Consider the following 11,408-nt stretch of genomic DNA (forward strand, 5'->3'; position numbering starts at 1 on the left):
CTCTCACCAGTTGTCTCTGCTGGCTCTTCTTCCCTGGGCAATCATATTCATGAAGAAACTCTTTTTAAGCTTGCCTCAACACTTGATGTTTATTTTTAATTTTTTTTTACATTTCCATGGAAGTAGCCTAGCGAATCCACAAAGTTAAGAGATGACATGACAATTCATTACCTACTTTTGCCTTCTCTGAATTCTGTCCCTTTCACCTCATGTAATAACCCAGTAACTCAGGCCAAAATTATCCAAGTATTCCCTCTCTTTCAACGACTGAACATCTAAAGGGATCACAAGACAGACAAGCACAATCTCTACCACATGTATAGCTTCCTTTGTCTTCTTACTGCCCTATTCAGATCGTTTCTCTTGCCTTGGCCATTTGAACATTTCTAGTCTTGATTTTGCTTTTGGTCGTTCTACCTCTAATCTTTTCCCACATCCAATCCATTACATGATCTCTACCAGATAACTTTCACAGACCTGATTACAATTATTGGCCAGCTCAAATGTATCAAATGCCTTAGGAATAACTACTGAATAAAATTCAGTCCTGCTCTCACTTCCACCCAAATTTACTCAACCTATCTTCCAAGCCCTATTTCCACTCAACCCTTAGTTTTTGCTTCACTAAGAACTTTCCATGCACCTCAGTTTATTTAGTATTCTTCAAACCTGAAAGGCTCTGCTCTGTTTGTTTTCAAAATTCAACTAATCATTAAAGGTCTATCTTAAAGGCTACCTCCTTTATGAATGATTCCCTAGATTTTTATACATACATAAATGCTTCATATATATGTGTATGTAGACATTCCCTTCAATATTTAAAACACCTTGCCTTGCCACAGTTACACAGATAATTATCAATATTTGCATCCTTTAAGAACTTACTTATAATTACATGAGATTACAATTCAGTTTTAATTCAAATTCCAGTTAATCTACTAGTCATATGTCCAAATACCTAAACATTGGACAAAAACAACTAACAAACCAAGTGTAGACTTTGAGGCAAACTTTGGAAAAACAAAAGCTTTTGCTTTTAAAAACTACATTTTAACACTGTGTTTCATTTTTGAACTAAGATTAGATAAGAGAAAAATTGTAGAAAATTTTAATAGAGAAGAAAAAGCCATACCTTTATAGCTGCTTTTTCATTAGGGAAAGTGGCAAAAGCGGTATGTTTCTGAAAAAGATTTAAGGTACAAATTATTTCAAATATAATTTCAGGAGTTCCTGTTGTGGCTCAGCAGAAACAAATCTGACTAGGAACCATGAAGTTGCACATTCGATCCCTGGCCTTGCTCAGTGGGTTAAGGATCTGGTGTTGCTGTGGCTCTGGCGTAGGCCTGCAGCAACAGCTCCGATTAGACCCCTAGCCTGGGAACCTCCACATGCTACAGGTGTGGCCCTAAAAAGACTACATATATGTACATACATAATTTCAGTTTTTCTTAAGGAAGTCTGATACACCAGTTGACAGTGATTCCACACATTAATAAAATTACAGAAAAGGATGGGACACCATTTAACTACTAATTTCAGTACAATGCTTTTGAATTAGTTTTGGATGGACATCTTTGAGATGAAAGCCTTATAACTTTTTTCCATATAAAAGTGTGGACATACAGCACATTTGACATAGGCTTTCAAATAGTTCAACAGTCCATAAGTTAAAAAACTACTATACCACTCTTAAACCATCCAAAAATATAAAATAGCTTCCATTTATAAAACATCTAAAGCTCTAAACATTTCTCTATATAGCCAAATGCAATTTAAAAATGCTCACCAACAGAAAATTATTTCTGAAGCAAATGTTCCTTTTGTGAGTTTTCCTTAAAATGAAGGTTCAATGGGAGAAGTCTACTTTTAAATATAAACTATATTTAGGTATTTTTAAACTATAAGAGGAAAATAAGTACAAAGTAAATGAATCATTATGCTGAGTTTCTGTAAATGTTAATCAAGACTTTACAAGTTTATTGATTATATACCGCATACCTAATTTTGTCTACTCTATTCAAGATAACCCAATTAAGTGTATTTAAACTGAATCACACAGAATATTTATATTTGCTGGTATACATGACACTGTGCAAAACTGGTTCTTCTTCCAATTCAGTAATTCTCAACCCTGGCTGCATATTAGAATCACCTGGGGAGAGTTAACCACTGATGTTTTGCCCCATTCACAGGCCATCTTTCGGAAACATAACATCACCGTTATTATTTTCATGGCGAGAAATCCACCGGAAACATCTTTAAGTGTAAAAGAAAATAAAGCAACTGTGTATACTCCTGTGTTAGAACTTTTAATAGTCTTAAAATATCGTTTTCTAAAGGAGTCCGTCGGAAACTTTATGAGGAACATCTTCGTCAAAAATCTAGTCGAAACCCTGTAACAAGGTTTCTCCTAATTTACCCTATTTTCTCTTCTATTTTGATGAAAGTTTTAATGCTAGCTTACAAATAAACCAATATTTTAAAAAAAGTAGTGCTTTGTTACTTATTCCTCAGAGTACCCTTGAGTCTAAGAGAATTACTCCCAAATCCAAAGGAGTTTTGAGATTCTCAGCATGAGCGGATATAATGGAATATAACTGAGCTTATTTTCCCTCCTTCTGCTTTGCCCTTCTCACTCGCCCTTTCCCGCAGCGCGGGGAAGAACCCAGGCTCGGGCCAATTAAAACTTGCCTTGGGACGTAAGCTTTCTCGAAAGGAAAGAAAAAGGACTGGCTAGCCCCCACTACGCACGGGCATCTTCCTCGCTCTTTTCCGTCTTTTTTCTGTCAGAACTTCCTCTCCCGGGCCACCAGCCAAAGGCCTTCCCCCGAGGCTCGGGACCGGGCGCCCTTACCAGCCTCCCCTTATCGGACAGGACGCGCACTGACTGTGCCCCGAAATACTTCAGCAAGTCCTCTTTCTCCTCAGCGGTCAGCTCGGCTGGCAGATGCCTCACTAGAAGGGTTCGGTCGCCCCGCGGCGGAGAAAGCGAAGCAGAGCTCTGGCATCCTCTCGACATCGGGATCGGCTGTTCTGGGGCCGCCATTTCCGCTCGAGCACCAGCAACAGAGTAAAGGCGTGAACCCTGCAGTCATCAACCGAAGCTGAGAGAAATGCGTGTTTTTCCACTTCGCGCTAAGGATTATGGAAAACAAGAAAAAACGCGAGAGTTTGCCGTCTTCTCGCGAGACCTACGCCGCGGACCTGTGGTACTTCGAGGACGCTTTTCTCAGACTGCAGGGCGAGGTTCCACAACGATGGGGAAGTAAAATGATTCAAGTTCCAGGTAGCTGCTGAAGGTATTAAAAACAAAAATTCCCCGGAGGAAGGAGTGAGGATTAAAAAAATTGTCAAAGAAAGTAGGAGGGACTTCAGCTACCTTGACGAACGAGGAAATAACCCCAAGGGCAGAAGTCACTTCTGCGCCTGTGCGAGCGAGGAGCGAGTCTGGGCGTGGCGCCAGCGGGGACCCGAGCTGCGCATTATTGGGTTTCCAATCCTGGCGGACTGGAACTTGAGTATGATTGGCAGGTGGGGTCTTGAGGGTGTGCCTACCGTCCGGGGCTGGTAAAGCCTAGACACGGCAAGTTATTAGGCTTAGGGTCGTCCTCGTAGCCAAGCGAGCTCAGTTTAAGGAACAGAAGGTTGAGACATGTTTTGTTTTTTTTGAATCATCAGACTTATAGCAGTCTGATTCGTTCTGCGCACGGTACATTTCACAGAATTGGCGTCCTCTAGAGAAAGATACCCTAATTTAAGTCCCCACAAAAATTCTAAGGGGTAGGTACTCCTCCCCATTTTACAATTAAGGACGCTAATGTACGAGGAGATTTGAGTCACACAGCTAGTAAATGATAGATCAAACAGACTATAAATGATGATAAGAATTTAAAAATCATGGGGAAGCTCCTTCCCAACACACTCATAATGTCATGTGTGTAGAGCCAGGCCTTGGGGGCCCTGTAGGTTAGTTTGGAGTTTTGATTATCAGGAGAGCAATTGGACAGGATTTTTTTAGTAGGGCTTTGTGTGTGTGTATGTGTATATGTATGTAATGATTACATTTTAGATATGAAAATTTCTCTTTGGTTGCATTCTGAAAAAATGGAGTAAAAGCAAAAAGACCAGTTGGGCTACTGGGTAGCCCAGGCAAAAGGCACGGCTAGGGAGTTCCCTTTGTGGCTCAGTGGGTTAAGAACCATGCTAGTATCCACAAGGATGTGGGTTGGACTCCTGGCCTCACACAGTGGGTTAAGGATAAAGGATATGGCATTGGCACAAGCTGCGGCATAGGTCGCAGATGTGACTGTCTGGTGTCTGTGGTGTAGGCCAGCGGCTATGGCTCCAATTCATCCCCTCGCCTGGGAACCTCCATATGCCATGGGTGCAGCCCTAAAGAAACAAAGAAAAAGACACTGTTAGAAATAGTTTGGTGACAGTACCTGAAGAAATAGGAATTGAGATGTATCTTGAAATTATAATTGATAAACTTGAAGAAGAGTAATTAAGGAGAAGTTTGGAGGATGATAATGTCATTCACTGAGCATGAGAAGAGTGAAGTATAGCTAGGTTAGGAACTGTAGGGGAGGGAGGAACACATAAATTTAAAGTACCTCATCAGTATTCATGTTTCAGCTAGGCAGTTGGATGTGTAAGTATGGCGTTCTGGAGAAACATTAACACTGGATACACGTATAGCATCAACACATATGATATTAATATCCAAGGGAGACCAGTGTTGATCCATGGGGGCACCCATTGTTGAGAAATTGAGAGGTGGGAGAACAAGGTGATCCCTCTTGGCATTTACAGTCTAGTAGTAAGACAGACTCAAACAGGTATGTAAGTAAATGAGTTCCTCTTGGAGAGTAAATAAGTACTTTGAGGGAAAGAAAAAAAGAGAGCCAGGGTAGAGTGATAAACTAGTTGGATAGGGCATGCTACTTTAAACACTGTCCTTTGCAGGCTTTTTCCTGTGTAATATATATATGATTAGCATATACTAGACATAAAGTCAATGAATGAATGCATGCATGGATTAACTTTAATATTACCACTGCCTGCTATGGTCAAGTATTGCTACATGAATCATCAAGATAAGTTTAATGGTCTTTTCTATAATAGAGACATCACAACTCAATGAGAGGAACATGACAGAATTTCATTTTCTCTTAATGGCTTTTAATTGTACTCAATTAAATCCACCTTAGCCTTCCCTTGATAATAGTTCAGGCAGATTTCATAATATCTTGGTCACTTTCAGTTTACTAACAGTCCAAGTTGGTTTGAAATGTCAACTTCATACTCCATTAAGGTCACATTTCTTACCCACCCTTCATATCAGGCTTGACCTGAGGGATAAGAAGATAAAATTTGCTTTCATGTCTCCCATTTTCAGGTGGAACTGGGTGTGCTTTGCTCTGAGTTGCACCTTTCCCTGTGCTTGGTTTAGCTCGGAGGTTTCCTAACTTTCTCAGCTCATGGTGCCCTCATTGTCTAAGTAATTTTTTCACAACATCCCTAGTTGCCACCATGTTTCCTGTTTCATCTTGATTTTCAAAAGGCACTGCCACCTGAACAGACTGTAAGGTTCAGCAATTATTCCATGTATTCCTCTTCATTTCCCAACTCCCTCGTTAGTTAGAATCATGGGATTCAATCTGGTTAGTGGGCTGTTAAGGAAAGCAACACGTGCCAATTCCAGACTATAGTACAGAAGAGTGATTGTGAAAGAAGTGATCGTGGAGCCCACATATTGAGATCATAGAACTGTAAGGTAAGTACAGCGTAGAATACCAACCTAGTTACCGCATGGATGACAAATGTCCAACAAAGATGCTTGACTCCTTCCAAAATTTGCCTATGTTAGAAATAACTTTTATTAACTTTTTTAATGTAAATGTACTGACCGTTTAGGGTTAACTTATTTTTTTAATTAAAAAACGTTTTTACCATAGCAAAGTCCATTCTACCACCATAAAAAATATAGTTGAGATGGTTCAGTTTGTGTGTCTGGGTGTGTCTTTGAGGGTGCTTCTAGATGAGATTAGCCCTTGAATTGGTGAAGTCAGTAGACTTCCATTACCTGTATGGGTGGGCGTTATACAGTTCATTGAGGTCCAGGATACTACTAAAGTTGGAGAAGCGGAAGAATCACTCCTTTTTTTTCCTGCCTCCCTGATTAACCTGAGACAGCTCATCTTGAGCAATCAGGCTGGGTTTTACACCATCCCCTGGTTCTCAGACTTTCAAATTTGGGCTGGATTGCACCACCAGATTTCCTGGGGCTCAAGCCTGCCGATGACAGATCATGGGACTTACCATTCTATAATCACATGGCCAATTCCTCAAATAAAAAATTACTTATATATTATATTTATATTTAGTAAAATATATAAACAGTATATAAATGTATAAATAAATATGTAAGTTTCCATCTATAAATATGTAATACTTTGTTTTTAGAAAATATAAACATAAAATATATCTTTTTTGCATTTATTCATATATAAAATACATAAAGTACATATGTAATTTTTATTCATTTTTTATTTATAAATTTTAAATTTATTACACATGTAATATTATATTTAATATATTCTTCAATATATTTTTATCACAATAGAGTGAGTCTTTTAAATCTTAAAAACTCTCCGGTGTCTTTTCCTCCCATTTAGACTAAAAGCTTTTGATGTATAAGGGCTTATATGATCTGGTTCTCCCATTAGACTACTTTTCTGACTTCATCTGTTATCCCCCCCAACCTCACACTCTGCCATAGATATACTGGTAACCTTCTATCTATTCTTGAATACCTCAGACCCCATGACTCAGGTCTTTGCACTTGCTAAAACTTTCAAAAATGCTTTTACCACAGATATCAGCATGTTAACTCCCTAACTTCAGGTGCTCAAATGATACCTTTTCACTAAATTGTTCCTTGTGAGTCTACAACCATCTCTGCCTCTTCTATCCTATGTTGCAGCAACGAAAAAACAGGAAACCAGGTATTTCAGCAAATTTATATATTAGGTATTTCAGCATTTTTGTTGTCTGTTGCTGTGTAGTAAACCACCTCAAAACTTAGTTTTAAAACACTAACACTTTTCTTTTTCCCAAGGCAGTATTTATGTCTCCATCTCATTTATTTTTAAAGTAGAAATCATATATAGATTTTTTAATTGAGCGTGTACATAATTTACTTATTTCTGGTACGCTCCTTGAAGATAGGAATTGCTGTATTCATTTCCACGTTTTCCAAGCATTAACATGGTGCCTTACAAGTAGATTAATGGTCACTGAATGTTAAAACATATAAATTAATGTTACAAGAAACTAAAATACATCCTGATGGCAACTAGGGATTGTAAATTCACTGATTTGCACTAAAGAAGATGACTTTAAGAAGGTAGACTAAAGGTTTCATTGCAAAATTATCACGCTAATGGAAGACCAAATGCCAAAATTCTTTGTTGCTTATCGAGAGATGGTTATGTTTGGATCTCACAATAGTCATTTGTAGATTTACTCCCTATGTAAAAACATTTTACATAGACATGAAATCTTATGTTGGTGATATGAGGGCAAATTTTTTCACAAGCTTTCAGAAAAATAATCCTTATATTGAAGTGAAATATAAACATGCCCTTTAACCCAGCAATTCTGTTTTCAGAATCTATGTTACGTTAGAAGCTTGGGCTGTCTAACAAAATACCATATATTGTGTGGGGAGATAGAGAAAGAATGAGTGTCTGGCTTATCTTTTATAAGAGCATTAATTCTGTCATGAGGGCCCCATCTTCATGAGCTCATCTAAACCTAAGTATCTCCCAAATGCCCCATCTACAGATACCATCAAACTGGGCATTAGATCTTTAACACATGAAATTTAAGGAAACATAATTCAGATCACAGCAGAATCTATCTTATAGAAATAAAAGCATCTGTGTGTAACCAGTTGGCTTGGTGGTTGAACTTACTTGAACCTCATGGACCTACCACCGCGCCCCCCTCTCCAAAAAAAAAACCCTTTATTTTATAGCTTAAAAAATATTTCATTGGACCTCCCTTCCCTGACAGGGATTTGGATTTTAAAAATAAACCACCAGTCCAATTAAAATATTAATCTCACTTCTAAGTTTATACCCTTCTCTAAGGAAACCTGTAGTGGGGAAGCTGGCATTCTCTTTTCTTTCTGTGTTACTTCACCTTCTGTTTCTGCTTTAAGCTCAGGGAAAAGAGGTCGTTCTCTCTTGGCTGTTCTTTTCCTCTTTCATGGCAATCACTGAAATATATGGGGCACTTTGGTGGTTTTTTAAAATGGCCCTGCAATATATGTACCATATAGTTTCCTGATATTGTTGATGTACTTTCCAGCTGGCTACTTATGATTCCTCTTCATGCTTCTAATCACTTGGAGCCATTCACTCAAGCAAATGATCCTCTTAGTTCGACCTTACCCACATAGAGTCCAGCTCTCTCCTTCAGTGATTTGCTAGCTTGGATTTCATTTACTTTCTGGGAAGGCTCAGAGCTGCTGTAACTATCTCACAAGTGGTCTGAGCAAATGGCAGTTTGTCTCCGCTCACCTCTAAGCTCCTCTGGTCTCCTCATTCATTTATTGCCATTACAGCGTGCTCCTGCTGCGTAGCCTTCTTAGATTGAACTGTAGCATTTTAAGCAAAACTAGCATTTTAAAATTGTGCTCTAATCAAATCATGTTAAAAGCTATATAGTGTAAAACTGCAAGAAAAACCATTTTTTAATTAACTCTAATGGCATACTTTGCTTTTTGAATCATATTAGTGAGATGGGAACATCCCCATATTTCCTGGGGAACTGAGTTATGTGTCCACTTTGAAGTAGCCTCAATTTCTTACTCAAGGTCAAAACTTCAGATAATGTGTTTTCAAACACAAGATTTCACATTCATTTTAACTTTACAGTTTACAAGGAAACAGGGCCCTACACCCACTTCTTAATCCAGCCCTGCTAACACTGCCTGCTTTCATCCTAACAAAGAACTGCTTATTTAAATTTTACTTCAACACCATCTTGCTCCCAAAGCAGTGAGAACACTGGCTCTTCCTTAGTTCGCTCCACAGTTATGCTTTTATAGAATCTCTTACTGTAGCAAATTCATAAACATAATTTTGTCACACTATGGATGTATCACATTTTGATGTTCTTTAAGCAGATTTATTATCATTCTTAATGTTTTTGGTGCCCAGAAATCTTTAAGGGCATTTAAAAAGACATACACCAATCACACTGACAGATGGAAAGTGACATAAGTTGTTAGAAGACTACCTGGAAGCTGTGTAAGAAAGTGCAGAGAAGAAAATGAATAAATAGGTTAATACATAAATAAAACAATTTTTATTTCCCTAAATCTTTGAGTCCCTCCATTATTTGACTATAATTCATGTTTTCTTGATCCTCATTTAAAAGTGAACTTCCTTTAATGTCCTGTGTATTTTGTGACCTCTACTATGACACAGTTTCTTTTGTATTATAGTTATTTGTGAGTTCGATATGATTTATTGTTGGACTTTATCACCTCTTTATCATTCTCTCTTACCTGGTAGCCTCCTAAGCAGTTTTCTTATTTTCCACTCTATATACTTTACAGTATACTCCACTCACAGTTGCTAGGGTAAACTTTAGAAAATGTAAATTACTCTCCTATTTGAAACTTTGGCTTCCCAATCACACTTGGAATAAAATATGAAGTTCTTACCATGTCCTCTAAAGCTTTTCTGGATACCGCCGCAATTTCACATCCTACTGTTATGCTTCCTGCACTCCTCATTTTAGTCATTCTTGCTGCAGTGGTGGTTGGGGATGGTTGGTGGAGGCGCCAAAGAAAAATGTAGAATGCCTTCTAATGGCCTTTATGTTTGCTATCACTTTCTCCAGCATTCTTCCAGATGCTCACATCCCTCACATTTATTTAGTCTCTTTCAAATGTCCTTTCCTCAGAGAGAACTCCACAACTGCTTTGGAAATAGCATGCCTTCCCACCTACCCATCACTAATTACTTATCCTGCCTTGTTACTTTCCTGACGTATAACAGCTAGAAATTATAAATTAATGCTTATGTGTGTATTTATGTGTTCATGCATATGGGTGTTTATGATATAAGCTGCTTGATATATGGTATAAGTTCCTTGATGTGACACAAGCTCCTGGTACACTGTAAGAGCTCAGTAAATATTTGTTGAATGAATGCATGTTGTCCAATAATATGTTTCTCTTTTTCACATATATCACAGTTTCAGTTTTACATTCAGATGCAATGAAAAGCACAGATTTGGGAGTGAAACTGCCTACTCTGCTGTGTGACCTAAGAGAAGTTACTTAACCTATCTATTTCAGTTTTCTGATCCATAAAATGAAAATAATGCCTATATAATAGGCTTGTTGTAAGTAGTAAATGAATTAATCTAGCACAGAGTTGGTGTTCTAGCAGTTGTTATATTCCTTATTTTTACATTTAATTGGTGATTATTTGAATAATGTCTTTTACGCTATACTGTTAGACCAAGTTAATTTTTTTCCAACCATTGTATATCTACTTTCAAGCTCATAATAGGAACTCTGTAAATATTTGCAGGGAAAAAAAAAAAAAAAGAATGGTTTACATTTTGAGGTAATGCATGAATTTGTATGCACAGAACTCATGCCCTTATTCTGTAATTACCAGTATTTGTCACTAGATGGCAAGCTGGTCTTTGATAAGGCAAATGTTACCAGCACTAAGCCTGCATAAACTGAAGAATGACGGCTCAAGGTAGGGGAAAACATCATATATTTGTTTCCTAGGTTGATGGGATGATAGGAAGATGAAAGTGTAAGCATAAAATTAAAATTGCATATATTTTATTCGCCTTCATTCCATTGTGTGCTCTAACTAGCTCTTTTACATAGTGATGCACGGTCTTTTGCATAGTGATGCATTTTAGCATTTGCCATTCCACAGAGCCCTTTTCTAATATTTATAATTTCTGCTAAAAAAAAACAGTGTATAAGAAGGTCTTTTCTAGTATTATTTTTTAACAAGTGTTTCCTAATTGTTTCAACTTCAAATCCTTTACCTGCTGTTTCCACAATGTTATGATTTTAGCAGGGACGTAAGTTTCTCCATATCTGTACCCTCTACTCCTCCCTCTTGCTGCACCTGAAGCATATGATGTTCCCAGGCTAAGGGTCAAATCAGAGCTACAGCTGCCGGCCTGCTCCACAGCCACAGCAGTGTGGGATCCGAGCTGCATCTGTGACCTACATCACAGCTCATGGCAACCCTGGAGCCTTAACCCACTGAGCAAGGCCAGGGATCGAACCCACATCCTCACGAATACTGGTTGGATTCGTTACTGCTGAGCCATGATAGGAACTCCCTATTCCT

General features: G+C 38.2%; 1 protein-coding gene across 6 annotated transcripts in view; it reads right to left on the reverse strand.

Moving 5' to 3' along the window:
• Positions 1-3,419, reverse strand: part of RNPC3 (RNA binding region (RNP1, RRM) containing 3) — a 32,404-nt gene extending 28,985 nt beyond the window's left edge. For 5 of the 6 annotated variants that reach the window (XR_002343546.1, XR_001308495.2, XR_001308496.2 and 2 more), the window contains exons 1-2: positions 2,855-3,419; positions 1,133-1,180 (exon numbers count right to left, since the gene is read on the reverse strand). Coding sequence is in view for 3 of the 6 variants with exons in the window: in XM_013997339.2 (XP_013852793.2) it covers positions 1,133-1,180; positions 2,855-3,046 (240 nt within the window). In the remaining 3 variants the exon portion in view is untranslated. The remainder of the gene's footprint in view (positions 1-1,132; positions 1,181-2,854) is intronic. The other variant, XM_005663631.3, reaches the window with a different exon arrangement.

Source organism: Sus scrofa, chromosome 4, assembly GCF_000003025.6.
Source record: "Sus scrofa isolate TJ Tabasco breed Duroc chromosome 4, Sscrofa11.1, whole genome shotgun sequence".
NCBI lineage: Eukaryota > Metazoa > Chordata > Mammalia > Artiodactyla > Suidae > Sus > Sus scrofa.